General features: G+C 34.2%; 1 protein-coding gene across 1 annotated transcript; it reads left to right on the plus strand.

The window, feature by feature from the left end:
- The first annotated feature begins 8,618 nt into the window (after positions 1 to 8,618).
- On the plus strand, positions 8,619 to 10,329 carry LOC143605763 (3'-5' exonuclease-like). Its single transcript, XM_077081757.1, has 5 exons — positions 8,619 to 8,847; positions 8,934 to 9,064; positions 9,140 to 9,301; positions 9,959 to 10,069; positions 10,239 to 10,329. The coding sequence occupies exons 1-5, from the start codon at positions 8,619 to 8,621 to the stop codon at positions 10,314 to 10,316; spliced, it is 711 nt and encodes a 236-aa protein (XP_076937872.1). The 3' UTR covers positions 10,317 to 10,329.
- Positions 10,330 to 21,783: the final 11,454 nt, after the last annotated feature.

Raw genomic sequence — 21,783 nt, forward strand, 5'->3', positions numbered from 1 at the left:
CTTAGTAGGATGGCTAAACTTTACCTACATCTAACCTGCGTGGAGGTTTTCCTCATCCTGTTAGAAATTTTCTAGTATTTTGAATAAGTTAACCTTTCGACGCGCGGTTGTCAATAGGTTCGGTTTCCTCTTATGATTTGTGCGGTTAGGACCGGCACTTTCATTTAGTTGGATGACCAAAGTTTACCTATGACTGACCTGCGTGAAGGTTTGCCGTTTTTTGGGTTTATGCGGGTTTTGCCGCCTTCCCCACGCAACGACTTTCACACTTATGTATGCGGTGAAGACCGGCATATCCGTGTGGAAAGTTCATAAGTATAAATGTAAAATCATCAGCGTCGATGTTCTAAGGAGAATCATTTCCATTATAAGTGGCTCTGGGCCTTTTCTTTACAAATTTGGAATTGATCTACATGCAAACTGTGTAATTGAGCTCCCTTCCATGCTGTTGGGATGGGAGTGCCATCGAGCCGATATGCACCTGGTTCGGGATCTCGTTGTTTACGCAGTATGTAGTCTCCAACATTGAAGCTGCAATTTTATTCGTGTTTTCCCCAACTGGGGTTCTACACGCATCAGCCTGCTCAGCGTTCATTGCGCCACGAGGTGCGCGAGCGTCCCATCTCTGACAAATGCTTCGACCATGTCCTTTACGTCTGTGCATTCTTCAGTGTTGTGGCCTTTTGTCCTGTGAAAGTCACAGTATTTGCTCCGATCAGCATTGGGACGATGTCGGATTATTGGAGCCTTTGGCCATGGGAGCTCCTCAGTGGCGAATATCTCGGTGACGCTTTTGGTGAGTGGCGTCCATCTGGAGTTCTGGTTCGACTGTACGTTATCCCTTCCGCCTAACCGATGTTGCAAGCCGGATGAGGTGTCAAAGTTTACCCTTGACTGCCAAATGCCTAGCTTCCGCTTTTTGTTTAGTCGGGCGGTAAGGACGTTGTTTTCTCTTGTTTTCTGGGTGTAGAGGTTTGTGCTCTGGGGGAGATCTCTACCCAGTTGCTTCTCCGTTTCCGCAAAGCGTTTAGCTGCTGTCATGATGGCATCCCATGTGGATGGCATGCCATATTTACCCATTAAGGTGCGGATGAGCTCTGGGTCGTTCGCGCCCTGGATAAAAGCAACGCGAACAAGATCTTCGCTAATATTACCCAGACTTAGCTTCTTTGAGTTGAAGCGAGTGATGAAGTCTGGCAAAGATTCATCTTCCTCTCGAATGCATTTGAGGATTGTCCATTGCTCTTCGGTATACTTTCTTTGTTGGCTGAAGTGTTGGCTAAACTTCTGTTGGAAGTCTGCCCAGTCGTAGATGTGGTTGACCGGTAGACGATCGAACCACGCTCTAGCTGGCCCAACAAGCGTCATTTGGAACATGTAACACCACGTAGGTTCCGTCCAACTACTGACGGTTGCCCCCGCTATGAACCTGTTCAAATGATCGTCTGGATCGGATATACCATCGTAAGTGCCGATGTTGGACATCTGTTTGGCACTTTTCGGGACGATTGCTTCCGCAATGTCCCTTGCAAATTTGGACGTTCCCGCCTTTGCAGCAGTTAGTGTAAATGTTTTGGAGAAGTCACGTGGGTTTCCACCTGCGTTTTTTGGTTTGAAGGTTTCTCCAAAACGCCTTTTCGGTTGGGAGTCCGTTTCCTTACGCTTCCCTTTCGCCCTATGACGAGGGTTTGCGTCACTATCGGATTCCTCCGAATCATTGTCCCAGTACTCTCCGAATTCCTCAGGCTGTTGGAGTGAACGTAAGCGTTCATCCAACTCAGCTTGAAATTCTTTTTGACGTGCTTCCGCCCACGCTTTAACTTCATCGAGTGTTTGGCGGGGGAGCCTCGTTCGTTGTCTCTCTAACTGGGTATCGGTGAATCCCAGTGAGCGATTATTTACTGCACTTGCCCCAGCTTGGGTAACCGAGGTAGTGTTCGTAAAAACTGTGTAGTCGCCGGTATTCCCCCCAGTAGCTGGGGTTGTGGTTACCGGAGTTTCTTTAACCATCTTTCCAGAAGTTTGAAAAAACTGAAAAGAAATGAAGTTCTAGCTTTTATGCACGGATGGCGCCAATGAAGAAACACTAATCGACCCCGGGCAGATTACGGATAATCTGGGGGTTAAATAGATGTTTCCCACGAGGGGTTAGATCGGGCAAAGATGGTTCTTCTGATAACCTGCAAAACAGACACCGTGAGCTCGTCACTGAGAAGGGGGGGGGGTTCCTCCTTGTGACCACCCTCCGGCGTGAGAATCAGACTAGATTGCTCTTGAATATAAGTATATATTAAGAGATTGCTAGAGCAGATATCAGGTATATGATGTAAGATACAATATGAGATTAGATGATCATACCATTTGGGGTATTTATAGCCGAAGGTAGGTTTCCAAGAAGGTATAGCCGGCTGAATAGTATTCATGTTCTACCAACTGTGGCCTACGCACGTGCCATGCTGGTAGTTGGTGGGTAGGCAGCGGCTGACAGTGACCAGGCCTGCTGTGTACTATTCCTTTTCCACCAACTGCCGGCTATGCACGTGGTATGACAGGAGTTGGTGAGTAGGCAGCGGCTAATAGTGACATACAGTACAAGAGCATGCTGCTCGCCATACTGTTGTCAATGAGCTGTCGTATCTCTGGTCAGATCTTTTGCCCATACCTCGTCAGGTACAGTACAAAAGATCCTCCAGTATCGTACGGACTGGCTTATTTGGGCGGGAGTATTCCCCCTCCCGCCTTTGTGCGGGATTGTTCCCGGCTTTGCTCATTCCTTCAGGTGACTACTGAATTATTGAGAGCTAAGTGCCTTGTGCGTGTAGCCTTTCTGCGCGGGTGGCCTTCCCTGATGGCTTGTATCCGCAGCTGCGGGAACAGGCGGAGTACTTCACCATTGGGAGGCATTTCCTGCGGGAACAGCTTACGTACTGCGCGTAAGGACGTCACGTCTCTGAGCATGGTGGGTCCTGCGGATCCAGTTGGTTTCTGCGCAGACGTCTCTCTTCAAGGTGAGTCCTGCGGGTCCAACTGGGCTCTGCTGGGACCTACCTCTTCAATCCTAGTTCATAAACAACTATCACCACCAATCACCATTGCTTCCGTAAATATTTAACCAACAAAACATTTCAATCTTAAAGTTCTGGGACCATGACAACCAATTTCAAAATCCAGTTACAAGTTACAATCACCCTTTACATTTATTCTAAAACCAAGAGGTAGCATGTAAACATGGTACCCGCATTTCCGTACCACATCCGGCAAAAATGAGATATTTTTGATAAATATATAATTAATAATTCCCAAATGAAATCACCGACAGTCTGTGTTCTTAATTTTATACAAGATTTCTATTATTTAAACCGAGATCTGTTTCTGGATCTATGTTCTCCACCTTTTGGTTTGTTTTTTTACCTTTTTTGTATGCCATGCAATATGAGCTGCTTTTCATATTAACTATAACTAAGATGATTATGTAAAGGTTTTAGAATATCATTGGCTTATTTGCATCCAAATTTTTAAATCATCAAGTTTAGTCATATTGTCCACCGATTCAAAAAATATGCATTTGTAATCCGAACTCAACTAATATGGTTAAACAGATATTCAATTACCTCTATCGTGGAAGCAATTATAATCAAATCAAACCAAATTATATGATGATGAATCAGCAGGGCCGTCTCTGAGAAAACACTGGCCTTTTTAACCCCGTCTTTGATGCCATTAGACAAAACATGTTTGGTGTGTTATTTTGGTTAAGATAATGTATTTGACTCATTACCATTGCTGATGGAGAATTTATATATTAACAATTGTTGTATACATTTTCTTCCTTCACTAAACAAATAAGAAATCAATAAATCCATCACAATGAACATCATGGTTAAATTAATTAACATGTAATTATATTTATTGATAATGGAATTTCCAGAAAATGTACCCATTATGATTTATGAAACATACAATTTTAACAAATGTCAACAGTGTTTAGCATTTATTTTTAACGGACAATAACTAAATCATGTAGGAGTAATGTAAGATGCAACGCTAATGTTTTAGAACCTTTTATAGTTTTTTTATTTAATATAATTATTATTATATACAATGAAATCATCGGTGCATATCTTCTCGTCATGCCTAACTTGCACGTCTCTAGTTTATTTTATATATATTTATTTGCATACCTAAACTTGTAAGCCTTTAAGGAGTTATGAATACATGGTGCACACATGCAATTTAAAATAAAATAAAATAAAAAGAGGGAAAGAATGAGAGGGATTTATGGTTTTGATTTATTCTTTTGTTGGCATAAAATAAATAAAGTCTAAAAGCTTCTTTATGCTTCCATTTCAATCTTAAAAATGTTTTAGTTATTTATAATGTGATTGATATTATGGATTTATGGTCATATTAATAATCTTTTACATAACACATTATATAAGTGACAAATGAACCTTAACTAGAATCTCACTAGTCGACCATCAAAATAGGTACGTTATCCATTTGAGGTGGGGTTGGTCGCTGAGGGTAATATGGACATTTTCTCTATAATTAAAAACAAATGCTCCAATAAGAATGCAACGATGTGAATATTGATGGGCCTCACTTGTCTCAACAACAGCATGGGGGTTGGTGAGATAAAGGACGAGTTTACCCTTACCCACCAACGCACCAACTCAGGATAGTGACATTATGTTGACACCCTTTAAAATCTGCATCTACAAGTCCACAACGTCAATATGGACCATGGAGCAATAAAAGTAGCCACCAAGTGGTCCAACTACATTGAGTTGCAAAACATATAACGATGTTCATTTATTTTAAGATTTTTTTTATTGTTAAGATCTGATTTACAAAAGTAACCTCTTTGAGTATGATTTCACAAAGCTGATCTTTTAAGATTTATAACTACTCTTTTGTAATATCCTTATAATCTAAAACTAAGATATGTAAAAAGAAAGTATATATTCAAATTCCGAAATAACATTTACCCTTTAAACAGACTTTATAAATATTAGCTTTGATAGACAACGCAAACTATGAATACATATATCAACTTTTAGGGTATGTTTGGTTAGAGGTAATGGAATGAAGGAGAAATGGAATGGGAGAAAGAATGGAATGGATCATTACATTCATTTGTCGTGTTTGGTTAACATATGAGAATAAAATGAATTATTACTTTATGTTGTTTGGTATTCAAAAAAAATTATAGGAATGAAATAGAAATAATAAAAGCATTCATCTCAAAATACTTAAAAAAAAACCCTACAATGGCGATAGTGGTAGCTTCAGCAACGAAAATGGTGGTGACGGTGGTCAGGCGGTAGGGGTGGAGGTGGTAGAATCGATAGTGATGGCAATGGTAGTATGGTATGGTGGTGGTGGTCAGGCAACGAAAGTGGTGATGGCGGTGATGGTCAGGCAGCGACGGTGACAATCGTTGCAATGGTTACGACGACATTGTTGGCAACGGCGGTGGCGATGATAACGCTGGTGGTAAGATGGTGATGACGGTGGCGACGGTGGTGGCGGCGGCAGAGGTAGTGGTGATGCCGATGGTAGTTGTGGTGGTTGTTGTTAGGTGGTGATGTTGTTGAGAAAGTAGGGTGAAGGAGGAATGGAATGAAAAAAAAAGAACGGGCGTGGGAAGGAATGGTTTTGATGGAATGAGATTCCATGTGTAATGGATGATTCCATTCTATTGAGCAACCAAACACTACTTTTCTCATTCTCACGTAATAAATCATTCCATTCTCTCTGCTATTTCTGCATACCAAACGCTACCTTACATCAAAATACCACTTAACTTTGACTTGACTTTGGATATGCAAAAATCTAATCTTGCACAAATTTTATAGGGGTATTAAATACTAACCATACTTCTACTTCTAGACTACTAAATCATAACTATAGGCGACCGTGTAAATTTTAATTAAAGATTATGAAAAATTCTTATTAAATAGCGGATTAAAAATGAGTCATAAACCATACATGTTTTAAGTCATATGTGATGTCAATGAGTTGGGTCTATTTTTAAAAAATTAAGTTATTAATATATTTATTTAAAACATATTTAATAAAGTAAAATAGTTTGTTTTAGTTAAAAAAGATATTATAGTATATTTCTAAACATGTTAAATACACTTTATTATAACAAGTATTAATCATATTGCTTAAAAAACCCACGTAATTAGAATTGAATCTGGATAACATGCTAGAAAGTAGAAACATTTTCCTCTTGTTTGTGCTACATTTCTGTGACCTTACGAGGGTTGTTTTTTTATCTTTCCGAACTAGTATTCATCAAATCACTAACCATTAAACAACACAACTTGTAACCGTTTAAGTTTACTTTAGCAACATATAACTTATCTTTTGTTATTTCATTGTTTTATATTTGAAATTTAATGTTTGTGTTAAATTAACTATTCATGTTAGTTTAATTTGTTTCTACTATTGTTATTCTTTCATACAACTTTGTTTTGACAGACCACATTTTGCCTCTTTTGTCGAAAAATCACGTATTTGTCACTAAATGAACACACTCACGGAATTTCAAAAATAATTCATACACATTCCAATACCCAACCTTATATCCGTCTTAAATGCTTTGGATATCGACATCGAGCTGTTGCCTTGTAGCGAGGAAGAAAGAGTATAGGAGAATTGTTTTTATTATTATTATTATGTTCGTTACCACGTTTTTGACTTTCGAGTCTTTTTGTATGTGTGAACTTCGAAAATCGATTTTTCTTAAAAAAAATTAAATAAAATAAAAAAGCCCGCCCACCCATCCGCCTACCCACTTACTTAAAACACGCCCGTTTCCTTGATGGGTACAAACCCGTTACTGACGATTACATTTAGGGATGACAATGAAACCCGAACCCGACGGGAAAACCCAAAAGCGGACATAAATGGGACGGGTAATACCCGACCCATTAGGGTTTGGGACGGGTTTGGAATTAGTTTTGAAATATTTCATGACGGGTTTGGGATTTGCAATTTACCCGATTACCCGATAACATTAACCCATTTACCCGATTATATACCCGATATACCCGACATAACTTTTTCTATATTTATATATAGCATACTTTAAATATATTATTTGTTGAAACTTGTTATAGCAATTATTTGAGACATTTTATTTTATGGTAATCATTATTTGTAATTGATTAGTTATTTTTTGTCAAAATTCGACAGAAACCCGATGGGTTTTGGGCCGGGTATACCCAATGAGTATTTTGACAAAACCCGATCGGAAACCCGAAACCTAATGGGAAAACCTGAAACCCGACGGGTAATTACCCGATTAAAACCCGACGGGTTTGGATCAAGCTTTCGTAATCGGGTATGGGTTTGGGAATGACTAAACCCGACCCATTGTCATCCCTAATCTTAATTTTTACATTTGCTACGTGTTGATGGAAAGCCACGTAAATGAAAACCCTTGCTCCGATTGGGATATTGATTTCACCGAAGAAGAACTCCAATCTATCGACGCTATTTTCGAATCTCGGAAACCTCCCGTCGCCGATCGGCCTAAAACACGCCGGAGATTGCCGGATTCGTTGTTCAAATTCTCACGTGAATGTAATCCGGTTGGTGACTCAAGTTCGTCTGCTTTATTGCCGTGCCCTCGAAACCGGTTCACCTCCTCTGGTAATTTGTTTCATAATGCTAGTTTTGTTTTTATTAGGTATTTAACTATTTATTATTTGCCAGTAAGTGTTTCGGTTAGACACATTTCTAATTTGGATAACCTAACTGAATTAACCGAGTAATAACTGGTTTAATCGAACCGAATAAATCAGTTGAAAGACACATTTCTAATTCGGAAAACCTAACTAAATTGAACCAAACTGTAACTGGTTTAGTTGGAAAACCGAACTGAATTGACTGAGTAAACTGCTTGAATTCGGTTCGGTCACACACATTTCTAATTCGAATTAGTTTGGTTTTCGGCTACGGCTATGGCTAATAAAGATTCAAAAGTGAATAAGTCAATATTACTTTGTAGAACAAACAACTGTAGAGTTACAGTTCACATGGCTAAATGATTGCCATCATATTGCACTCATTTACATTTGTGACACGAAATGATTGCTAACTTATATAATTATATTAATACGCAAATACATGAGTGATATATCCATAGTTATTAAAAGCCCTCGCTTCCAGCGCCTAGGCCCATGTTTCAAGTGATGCTCAATAAATACGCTTCTAGTTCCTAGGTGAGCGCCTCGGCATTGTCTACGACACGAACATGAGAAGATAAACCGAGCTGAAGAAACGCGAGGAGTGCTATTGAAACTTAGACCTAGGAGAGGTCAAAGGAATTACATTGAACATTTTGTTATTCAAGTTTTGGAATTGCATTTGAATCTTGACTATTTTAGAACTTTTGGTACTAATTAGTTGATATTATATGTTATATAATAGCTTTTATATATTTTATTTGAAGAATAATATGATTTTTTCATATACATATATTCTTATTTTTTTCTATTTAAGTGTGCCTTTTCTTTCTCAGGCCCTCCTTTTTTTTCGCCCCTTTCGCCTAGGCCCCAGGCGAGGTCCATGCGCCTTCAGTGCGCTTAGTGCATTTAATAACTATGGATATATCAACAATATTGAGCATCTTATTTGTGATTCTTGTTTCAGCTACATCAAAGATGAGATATCCTGCAATGACTTTCAAAGGTCATATCGTGTACAGCAGAACATTTTCAGAGGTGGAGAAAGCTGCAGACGAGCTATTAAAATTTTTTGAAACTAAGAACAGTGATGGCAACCGTCCTGTTATTGGATTTGACATTGAGTGGAGACCAACATTCAAGAAAGGTTGCTGTCTTAACCGAATATTTTATATTGTTTCATTGTGGTCTATGCAAAATTTTTTCATAGGCATAATAATATGAATTCTGCAGGTGCAGCACAATCCAAAGCAGCAGTTTTACAGATATGTGCCGATGTAGCCTGTTGTCATGTAATGCATGTTATTCATTCTGGATTTCCTCAAAATTTGAAGTCTCTTCTTGGGGATTCTAGGTTTCTAAAGGTCAGTGAACTGTGAATATTGTGGATTTGAGTGTTACTTTTTGTTATTATTATGCGATTTTTATTAAATGAATAGGTTGGAGTTGGTATTGCTGGTGATGCTCGTAAGGTCTTTAATGATCATAACGTGTCTGTAGACGCTTTAGAAGATTTGTCACGTTTAGCCAATAAAAAGCTCGGTGGAGAGCCTAAGATGTGGGGTCTCTCATCATTAACCGAAAAGCTTACATGTAAGCAGGTAAGTTTACTAAAGGCAGAAATTTCAACCCGTTCCGAGTTTGGTCAAAATGGGTTTCTTTTGGTTTGTGTTTTTTCTCCAACAGGTCATACGGTAGACGAGTCAAACATGTCAAACTGGTCAAACGTCACACTTTTAAAGTGTTACCAGATGCTTGAAAGTTGAAACATCTTAAGTCGCTTTAATAAAAAAACCTTGATTGTTATTTTAACAAGTATAGTTTTCATTAGCAAATTCAGAACATTAAATTTATATACGCCCTTTTTTATCATCAAAATGTGAATCATTATACTTCTTTCAAAATGTAGGGTTTTTTTCACGTTTATATTAATAATTGGTTTATTATGAACTTCTGTTTTATCTCAAATAAAAATATGTTGCTTTCAAGGGAGCACGCCAATGGGTCAAAAGACTCAAAACAGGTTGAAAGTCATTCAAATTTGTTTTCAAATATTACAACTGTCTAAATCGCTTTTATTCAATGATTCATATTAAATTGTAATAAAGTAGTTTTTATTACCATAATCAGCACATTATTTATTTGTAAAAATGGACAAAAAGTGTTCGTGGATTAACGCGACCTGATGCGTTTCAACCTGAGCATGCATTGACTCATTAATCATACAGTTTTCTGACCAAGATTTTAACGGCAAACAGGTTCTAAAACCCTCCAAGATTAGATTAGGAAATTGGGAAAGAAATCCTTTGTCAGCAGAACAACTGAAATATGCAGCCACAGATGCATTTGTTTCTTGGCATTTGTTTGAGGTAAGCAAAATGGTTGGTCAAGACGGGTAGAATTTTCAGCCCGCCAAAACTTATAACGGGTCGGCTTGGCTAATATAGAAGATATGATTACTAAACTATTATTATCGAACCAAATTATTTAAAACAAATATTCTCTCGCACACACGAGTTTAACCTCAATATTGATCAGGTTCTCAACCGTCTACCAGGTTCCGATAACCGTACAAACGAGGTGGCGGAAACCGTGGCACCATCATCAGTTTCCTGAAGCAGAAGCAACATGTTAGATTTAAGTCATTTGTAAGAGCATTCTCATCCCATCCTCTATCTCCAAACCAAAAATTACACTAAAACTCGCTTTATTTTCTCTCTTCATTTCAATTAAATAATACTTTTTATATCTTTTATCATTAATTTTTCTCCTTCCTTCACTCACAATCACTTTCAAAATATATTAAAAAATTATAGGGGATGAACAGTAACTTTTCAAATATACAGAAAAATCACTATTTTTTCTAAAATATAAAAACTCTTCACTCACAACACCCTGAATCACTCTCTAAATTATAAAAACACACCTCACATAATATGAGGGGTTGGATGAGAATGCTCTAAGTCCCCTGGCCTCCAACATATTGGCCTTGTTTTTCCTCATTTAATTATCTGGGAACGTTTTAATGGTAATTTATAAAATGTTTCTCTCTATTTTTTTTTTGAAAGGCAAAATGCTTCTATATTTCAAGCAATGTTATAAATATTTTTGTTTTTTTAATACTTTTACTCAAGGTATTTAGTTTATTCGAGATGAGAAAAAGGTAAGGTTTAGCTCGCCGGAAGACGTTAAAACGATTAAATAAGCAGTTCTTGGTGGGGTTGAGCAGAAAAACCGATTAACAAAACCGTAACTGTAAAATAAAATATTAAACTAAAATGATAGAAGAAAATGAAATCCGACTGTTAGATTTTAATCCTTTTAAACATGCTATATAGTCTATATACTTCTGTAGTTATGCCGCATGTATAGTTGGATATCTTACGCAAAACTATTCTCGCGTGCATTTTTATTGCATACCATCAATAAAATGTAAGTTTTGTTGAAATTTAAATGGTATTACTCTATTCTCTATAAAATATTAACGAAGTTTTGAAATTGTTACAATTAGGTTACTTATAAAGTATTTTGTTTCAATAGGTCACTAAAGGTTTCTTTAAATAGTTTGGCATTGCAAAATACTTTTAAAAAATTGAAAAAATTAGTAAAAATTGAGAAAAATAATTTTTAAATTGCTAAAAATGGCAGGAAAAAAAAGTAGAAAAATTTAAGTTACAATTTTTTTATTAGAAATCACCATTTTTTTAGAAAAAATTCAAAAAGATAGGTGATATTAAAATATTTAATAGTAGAATTATTAATTGCTTTGATACAAAAAAAAATATGAACATATTGATTATATTGTATTTTTTCAAAAATTTTCATATATTTTTTCTTTAGCAAATTTATGGGTGTTTTTTTTTGCAATTTAAAAATTATTTTTCTCAGTTTTTATTATTTTTTTCAAGTTTTAAAAAAATATTATGTAATGTCAAACTATTTAAAAAAACCCCTAAATAACCTGCTATACAGATTAAAAATCTATGATTGAATAAAAAAGAAAGCTAGTGACCTGATTATAACAAAATATTTTATGAGTGATTTGATTGGAACAATTTCAAAATTTAGTTAGTATCCTATAAAGTAATACCAAATTAAATCATACACGAATGTACACATATTCCTTGTAATATTCATGTATTTGACTATTATTCAAATTTTAAGGATGAAGAAACCATCTTCATAATTCATCTGAGCACAAACACACACAGGGATTAATAAAAATCAGTGGCAATTTATCAACAACGATGATTTAATCATATGAACTCTTTACAACCAATCCCATAAGATCAATTTTTATTTATAGTTGGTTCGTAAGGTCAATCTTGAGAGTGGTGTTGTGTAACACTATCGGGTTATCAAAAATTCAGAGCATAGCTTTGCAAAATTTTATGATATTAATGTGTTCGATTTTGTTCGATTAAAAGGCTTTAGTCTTGTTACCCTATAAAATGAATTTAAAGTTGTGTCTCTAAGATTAAAACCTTCCTGTTACGATTGCACTTTCAAATATATTAGTTTAGCTGGGAATGGTGGCTAAATGTTGTCTACGATGTTTTAATCGAATTTTGCTAGATATTGTATGTGTATTGTTAATCTAGTGACCGATATCAACAAGATAATGCCACGTTGTAAGAATACAATGTTTGTGATACATATATCTTACTCGATAGATAGAGGTGCCGTATGAGAAAAATGAAAATAACCACCCTAGTAAGGGCTTATGTCTTGTCAAAATAAACAATCTAATAACGCCCTTACTCTCTTTTTCTGTAAGCTTATATTTCTTTTAAGCAAAGCATGCAAATATGCAATATATTTATATCTCTATCTTCTACAAACATCATGTAATATCATGTTTGGCAGTTCTGTATATCCGACATCATTTCATCGTTATGTATTTGATTATACTTCTACATATTTTATAGAATCAACTTTAAAAAATATTGACAAGAAATGCGGAAACACAATTAGAAGGGTGAAAGGTGCACGTATGAATACATTAATAGGACCTGAGTGTTGGTGCATAAAGGACATGTGAATATAAGCATAATAAAAGGAAAGATACTAAAAGTTTTAGTTTTAATGACTATGTCATTATTAGACTATGTGTTATGGTCATGTGAAAGGGGGTACAAAAGTACGTTAACGACACTTTACATTGACTTGAATAGTTTCACCTTTCACACTCCACTTAGATGTTTGTTTGAGTGTGGTGTAGTGAGTGATTTTTTAATATATTTTATAGATTATTTTGAACACTTAATACCAATTATTATTAAACAATTGTTTATCGTCCGAAATGTCATTCCAGGTATATGTCAAAACCGCTAACCGTATAAAAACTTATTCTTTTGAAAACAACTTGACTTTTTATAAAAATAGTCATATCGGGCTCCGTATTTAGTTTTTTTCTTTCTTTTAAATACCGATAGCAAGTTATTTAAAGAAACAATTAAGGCCTAGTTTAATCAATATAATGAACAATTAAAAAAAAGTGGTAAGGTTATGCATTTTGATGGAGAACAATTAGAGCCCACACCGGTTGAGGGCTTCACGAGAGAAGGGTCAAGCGTGGCCTTTTGATGGACCGACGCAATGTTGTGGCGTGGATAAGATATAGCCTTATATTGCGTAAATCTTAACTACATATATTGAAGCTGTGGAGTTACTTATCCATGTTCAGCAGGTCATGTATATTAATGTTGTAACTCCAAGATCAGCAAATTTAGTTTTTAAAAGATTGGGTTTTGCAATTCAAAAAGGGGTATCAGCGCAGCTTGTTGCCCGCCTGCCTTCTGTTTCGATGTAATCAAAACTTATGTATTTCTAGTATACTAGTTAATTAATAATCAAAGTAACATAATGAAGGTTTATAATATATAACTTTTACCGATATCTTTATATCACGTTTTTAAAAGAAAATATTAGTTCACAGCTATTTTGATTTTTGACCCTGTATTAAATTGTTAATGGTATAGTTTGTATGGTGGGCTTCTCACTTATGGGCTGATTGGTTATGTACGGCAGGGGTGGTCTGTTTTATTGAACTGCATCTATTGGGCTTAATAAGGAACCTTGAGTTTTTGTAAGTGGGCTTATTGCATTAGAAAATTCAGAAAGGGCTAACAAGTATGGCCGGAAGTTATTAACGTGTAAGAATGCTTATGATACGACCCGAGTACCCGGTGACCCAATCCAGCAGACCCGACCCAGTAACTCAATTAACAAGGAGTGAGGAAGTGTTACAATTAATTCCTAAAATCATGCATGCATTATAGGATTAGATATGCACGTTTGCATTTTCTCCATGTTTACTTTATTTACATGTTTGCATTATCTCCATGTTTCTAGCATCCACGTTAATTAGTGTCTGCATTTACTTGTATTTAAGTTAAGTTTGAGTTAATGAAAAAAAAACAGAGAAAATTGTTCCAAAAATCTTGTCTTCTTCTTTTCTTATTAATCTTGGAGGTTGACCCCCTTAAGGGTTACTATCAGCTTATCTATGGTTTTCGAAAACTATTACTCATGATGCACATTTAAAATAGATTTATTCCATTTAAAAAAAATTGCATTTGTTTAACTTGTATTTTATCTAAATTTATATATATGATAGCTAAAATAGGTCATATAAATTTATATATATGATAGCTAAAATAGGTCATATATGTTTTGACCCAAAAATACTTTTCTTTATGCTTTAAAAACTATTATACTTTGAAAACACATATTGTGTATCAAACAACTTTTATTGTTAGAACAACTAATCTTTTTCTGAATTCAAATTAGGAAAGACAAGTGATATCCCATAATGTCGTAAGAAGGCACAATGAGTCAATTTGCAATGCACGCAAAAGCAACAAGTTTAAAGACACAAGGATTTGACATTATTAACTATTGGTAGAAAAATATTACAAAAGGGGGTGTATAGAAGATGATCTCTAGTCAAGTGAGTGGAGGGTGATGGCCCTGATAATGGTCGAATATGGCTGGTGGTAATTAAGAGTGTGTCTAAAACGTACATGTGTATATCCTCAACCAGTCCGCTAGCAATTAATATAAACTTTGAGATCCTGAAATACAAACAACATCTCTCAAAATATAATGCAGCCATGTTGAACAAAGAAGTTATACTTCTCCGACAGCAGCAACATATACTTAATACTCTTTCACGGTTAGCCTAACTACTACTAGCCCAATAGTTAGCAAAATCAAAGGTGTCACAAAACTCGTAGAGTAGTTGATCATGGCACTATGAATCAACTACGACCATCAATTGAATTGGTGTTCTAAAAGACATATGTCATTACTTTGGTAGCTTCTATGTCAGGTATCACATAAGGTATCACATAAGTAGGATGATAGCAAACCTTTTGGAAAGTATTAAGACCTCTCTCCTTATATGATATCTGAAAACGTATCTGTTTAAATTAGATATAGTAAAGAGATTCACATATTTATAGCAAATGAGTTCTTTATGCCAGTATTGGTACATACGTGAACATAGGTGGAATAGTATCACGAACATAATTAATTTTTCTGTCGACTATCAGCGAAAGAATTTTATTATAAAAACGCATGACTAAAATATGGTACGAGTTTGTGTGAAAAGCCATTTAGCAACACTATTAATATAAGAACCATGTATGAGACAATGAGAAAAAGTATTTACATAAAAAATGTTCCATTTATGTATTATTATAGAAAATTAGAAATGATTTATGTCTTACATGGGTATACATGCACTATATCCGATAACTGAAATTACTTTTTTTTAGCAACGTTTATAATTATCTTTAATATCCGAGTGAGCATTTCATAGATGGGATGTCAACTATTCATACTGATTTGACACTCTAACCCTAAAAACACTATTAAAGAAGAAGCTCATTCCATTATAAGAAAACCTGATTTAAAATTCAAGTGTGTCATATTTTGAACTTGAAACCTTAAGTTCTAAGCCTCGAATGAGAAGGCCAATTGCCATACTTGAAATTATTTGTTTCTTGTTATCATATTAGATAGATAGAAAGAAAAACTTTAATTTTATTTTTGTGGTAATATAGGTGTAGGAAGTAATAAAATATTAGTTGAAAATAGGTGCAAGACAAGTGACACGTGTACGGACAGATATAATGAAAACTTGTCGGGGAGATGCCACGTGGAGTAAAGCTATTTGTGTAAGCTATCTACCCACATGCATTTGAGCAAATGACTTCCTGCTATCAAACTCTTTTATTTTATGTTTTTTTTTCTTTTCTTCTACCACGCTTTACTTTCGCACGTGCTCTCCACGCTTTGCTTATGAAACATTATTGACACAATTAATTTGATATATATCTGTTTTTATATGAAATTCTACATAATTAACAAATTAAAATACAAGTAACTTGTAAAATATGAAACACAATATTATCAAGTTTAGCATAATCTGGTATTTTGACTTTATGTACTTTTGTTAGAAATATTTGTTGGTTTGGTACAAAATTAAGAATTTAAATAAGGTAAAAGAAGACAATGTTATTTGAATTTTATACACCGAAACTAGTTTGGCGTTCTTGTCCGAATGATCAAAACTTATTTTGATTGTACTTTTTTTTTTGAAAATTTTAACCACGTATTTGATAAACACGGGTAAATTTCAAGAAAATTAAAGATCTTTAAAAACATAAATACATATGTTCCAGTTATGAATTTACAGAAGTTACAAAATACAGAATTGCGGATGGTGACATGGTTGAGTTATACTATCTTATTTTGTCACTAGGAAAGAAGTAAAACATTTTACCATTATTTCTTTTTAGAAACATGTTTGATTTACACGAGACAGATAAAACATTTCTTTTATGATATCAATGAAACTCAATAGCAAAGTCTTACATGTGACAATTCATTTGATGATTTTATTCTTGATTGATGGGATTGACTTTATGTATAGACAACCAATCCAGCACAACATGTAAAATGCAACAAGCCAAACTTTATATAGAGTTTCAATAGAGTAAATGGGTCAAATTTAACTTGTTCAACCAAAAAGAATGTTTGGAAAGAAATTGGCTTGCTTGAAATATCTAGAGGTTAATGTAGTTTTGATTTTAGGTCTTAAACCAAAATGATAACTAAAACGTTAATTATGGATTCGTAACCAATAGATTTTGCTTAGAACTGATTCATTTATAGATTCAGTGATATCATTTGGTTCAGTTATGAGCTGATAACCATCTTACGAAATTATATTTGGGTTCTACACTATAATATCCCAACAAACTATAGCATGCTGAGTTACGGAAGTTTTAGGCTTCTACTGAATCATCTTGTGGACCAAAAATTATAAGTTTGTCAAACTGGCCTGATAAAACCTATAGCTTAAAATAATGTAATACTCGCCTATATGCAATTAGCCACATTCCTTGGCGAGCACTTGGGATGTTTAGATCCCCATTAAAATCAACTGTTTTGTGTGGAGACTTATACTTAACTTGATTCCGAGATTTCAATTAATCCAACTGCTAGAGGTATGAGCATTGTTTCACCTTATTGTCCTAGTGCTCTTTTGTGGAGGAATCGATGGTACACGTGTTCATTGAATGTTCTCGAGCTAAGGCTATTTGGAGGGCTATCTCAATTTGGTGTCGTTGCGATATGACCGGGTTTGATTCGTTTGCTCATCTACTAGAGGTGGCCAAAGACTCGTCTTCAAGTTTGGGTAAAAGGATTTTGCTCGCCATCATTTACCCTTCCATTTGGTCGATTTGGAAAATGAGTGATATGTTAAAGGTAGTTTAATATTATTAACTTAAATTACGCTAATCTAGACACTAAGTAATAAATTCTAGATTCTTAAAACTCGACTAAACTACTAACCGGCAAGTGAACCGGTCGACTCTAGTACAACTAAGTAAGTCCGGATATCGAACCCACGAGACTCTTTAAATTACGTTTACTAGCTAATTAGACTCGACTACAAAACACGACTTATTATTTATATTTGTTTAGGGGGGTTTTTATTTAAAATACTAATTTATACTATAATTAAAAACTAATTAAGAAAACAAGTAATTTAAACAAAAGCAAAGTTTGTTGTGAAAATATGATGATGATGAGAAAACTATCTAGGCTAGACTCTCTTGAATTTCAGTAATGACTTGACTCGGGAAAATATTTAGTTATGGACTGGAATTGTAAAATAGACACTTAAAAGAAAACCCGAATAGTACCCCTGACCCTTCTCAATAGAAAACCTATGGATTTCTAACAAGTTTTAACGCACATCAGTATTAAAAATCAAGTTCGCTTACGGTCACCCAATTTGTTTACAATTTAGTTCCTTTATACGAAATCCGACCTTACAGCGTGGAAATCAAAGGCAATTTACTATGATTAATTGATTTGATAAACAATAATAAATAATCAACCCTAGACGGACTCCTTACGAATAACTAAATCTAGCAAGATTAAATAATAAAGACTTATCAATAACCTAGCACTTTACAGATTTTAGGTTAGCAGCTCACTTAGGTTTATTTAACAATATTATTCCTATGATCTTATCGCGAAATCAAATCATAAAATAATCAAGAACACAGAGTAATTGACCTAATAGCAATCCTATCAGATGACAAACAATAATCAAGGAAAACTATGGAATAAAACTCATCAAACAATCCTAAGCAATCATACGCATTAATTAATTATAAGCAAATCTTTTACTAAGTCATAAAAACTATAACTTTAATAATCCCAAATCAAATCAAAACGTCAAGATAAGTTCATCATAAGCCTAGGCAGTCTATAACGTTAGCCTAGCATCTTAAAATTAAACGAAACAAACAAACAAGAATTCATGGTGTAAAATAAACGAAAACGAAAGAAACAGAAGATAAAACCCGTGTTCTTCGTCTTCAACCAATGCGCGCAACACCAGCTGATTCTTCGACTCCAAAGCTGCTTAAAACTCTTCTCGGTTGCCTCGGGATTCACCAGATTCGGATGTGGGGTTAAGGTCTCCTTAATGGTGAGTTTAGGGGTCTTTATATAGGCAACAAGGGTCCAAAAATAGGTTAAGTCGGCCAACACACGGAAGATTCTGGAAGTCGGGCACCGCCACACCACACCACGCCGCGCGGCGCGGCGGGCTTCCTCTCCCCCGTCGCGTGGCGCACTGGTCCAAGGGGGGTCTGGTTTACTTCGTCTGGTCCGGTTCAATCCTGGTTCGGTCCGGTTCATTTCCTGACGCGTCGGTTCTCCGGTTCGGCTTGTTTTTGCTCGTTTTTCGCCCTCTTTTCACCGGAATTATAACCCGAAACCTAAAACATAAAACTAAGTTAGTAGTATACAAATCTTTCAAGAAACCGACCAAAACTAATAAAATATTATATAAAATATACATGGGATTTACATATAATAAACGTTATATCTATGAGAAATGCCAAAATTTTTTAGCAGCCGGTGCTTAGCTACAGAGTGCACTGTCGAAGAGATTATGGCAGGTCTTTTGGCTAGATAAAGTTGAGGTTGAAATTCAAGAAAATCGTTTGGTCTGATTGGGTCCAGTCCCCTCTTTCATTTATTTTGGTGTGAGTTTTTGTTGGTCGCGTTTAGTTCGTTTTGTGGCTCTTGTTTGATGTTGTAACCTTGGATGTTTGGACATCTTCATCGTCTAATTGGAGGTTTCTTTTTTATCATTGTATCTTAATATACTAGGATAATAACCCGTGTTACACATGGGTGAAAAACATATCAACAAACAATATAAAATATAAACTATGCATTCAGTCAACACAAATATTTGACATAAGTTTTTTACCTTCAGATGTTACAAAAGATGTTAAACTATATCTATAACATAAAAAGAAAATACTTTATAAATAAACAATGCAATAAATAAGAAATAATATAACATAAATGAACCATTAGACCTGAAAAAAAATAAAAAAACACATATTAGTAAAATATTTTGTAATATTAATTGAAAACTAAGTTTACAAATACATACCAACTTTAAATTGTATCACATTAAGTTTTTGAAAATCTCTTTGTAAATAGCTTTATTTAATTTTTTTAAATGTTCCTAATTGTTCTAAAAAACGTTTTTTTCTTTTTTCTTTTAGAGTGTTTTTTTATAAATAATTTTCAGAGATATCTATATTTTTATAACATTTTTCATGTCATTTCTTAATAAATAAATAAATGAAACTTAAAGAACATTCGGTTTGATCACCATTCACCGGCTCTTCTTTTTTTTCTCAAGAGTAAATTAAATCATTGACAAAATGGTTATTAATTGGAATAAATAGACTTAATCATGGAGTTAATTGCATTAATTTGAATAAATAGATTTAATTGTAGAATTAATTGAATTAAATTGGAATGCTTATTTTAATTTAGTGGATTAAATAATTGTGAATATGTGGAAATTTTTTATATGAAAATGTGATTACATGGAATCCTATGTGGATAGACTAAAATAAGGACATGTGAAGAGAATTATCTTGCTTTAATATATTAGTAAGATGCTATTTATGTTGTCGTTCAAAAAAAATGATGATTAATGTAGAAAATGTTATATTTTAAAATATATTATATAAAGTGGTTTAATTTATAAACAATGATAAAAGGATATCGTTATAAGAAAGTCAAAACTAGACTGTCAGTTATTACAATAATTGGATTAAATATTTACAGTCATGTTTACCTTCACACTTACTTGCACACTACTAGACAAATCTAAATCATGCTAAAAGAAGTTATAAGCAAATACAACTAATATTAACCTTGCATGATAAGTAGGCTAAAGTAAACTATGAGTGATAGTAGTCATTTTACCAACCAACAAATTAGTCGATTTTATCGTATAAGAGTAGACATGGATTACTTGAACCTTAAACATGGTTTTATTTAGTTTGTGAATGGTTGTTCTAGTTGCACAATCACAACCCAGATTTGAAATCCTCATAGTTCACTGCAAACCATGCCAATAAATCTTTTAGTTGACAGCTGTGACATGATATAATTTCTTCTACAGTTAAAAAAATAATATAATTTCTTCTTGTATTATTCTGTATATTCTAAAAAGATTTTCTTTTAACAATTTAAAAAAAGCCACATGATTTTCTAATTACTTACATATTACTAAATAACCATATATGTTTTCTTCTTTTAAAACAATCAAAAATATTATTTCTTATACATACACTCAAATTATAAAATTTGATTTGTGAGAGGAAATCTGCTGGTTTTTTTTCTTTTTTTTTTTTGGTTTTTTGGATTTTAATAATCCCTATTGAATAATAGTAGCCGATAATAATCTTTATTCATTTTATCGTCACTAGCGGTCCCAAATTTAATAAAGTTGGCCCCCAATGGTCCCCCGTTAAAAATTACTTAACAGCGTTGTACTTTTTTCCGAATTTCAAACTAATATTTTAGGGATTTTAATTGGAAGGAGGATACGAGCCGATTGATGTAAAACTTAGTTTGAAACAGTGCTCCAAAACGACAAAATAATGCTTCAACTCGAGTATTTGAACTTACAATCAACAAAAATCAAGTCTTTTGGATCACTGTTTCGAGCTAAGTTTACATCAATCGATTTGTATCCTCCTTTCGATCAAAATCCTTAAAATATTAGTTTGAAATTCGGAAAAAGGTACAATGCCGTTAAGTTCTTTTTAATGGGGGACCACCGGGGGACCAACTTTTTTAAATTTGGAACCGCCAGTAACAATAAAATAAGTAAGAATTGTTATCAGTCAATATTGCTAAATAAGTATTATTAAAATCTGATAAACATTTTTTCTTACAAGTGGGGAAAATCAATGTACAAGCATATCGTGCAATGGTATTTTTGATGGTTTTGATGCTACAATATAATCTTTCAAAACTTACGATATTAGCCCTCCATTTTAGCTAACCTTATCATTTAACCCTAGACGTTTTCAAATGTTTTTTTTTTTCAATTTTTCTTTTTTTTTTACCAATTACAAGTGGTCAAATGTCCACTTCATAAGTTTTTATGTTTTGTTTTTGTTTATAAGTTATAATTAAGATGTGACATCTTTTAAAAATTTAAATATATCGT

This window comes from Bidens hawaiensis, unplaced genomic scaffold (genome assembly GCF_021521415.1).
Source record: "Bidens hawaiensis isolate Kalapana, Puna unplaced genomic scaffold, B.hawaiensis_p1.1 tig00071308_1, whole genome shotgun sequence".
NCBI classification, from domain to species: Eukaryota; Viridiplantae; Streptophyta; class Magnoliopsida; order Asterales; family Asteraceae; genus Bidens; species Bidens hawaiensis.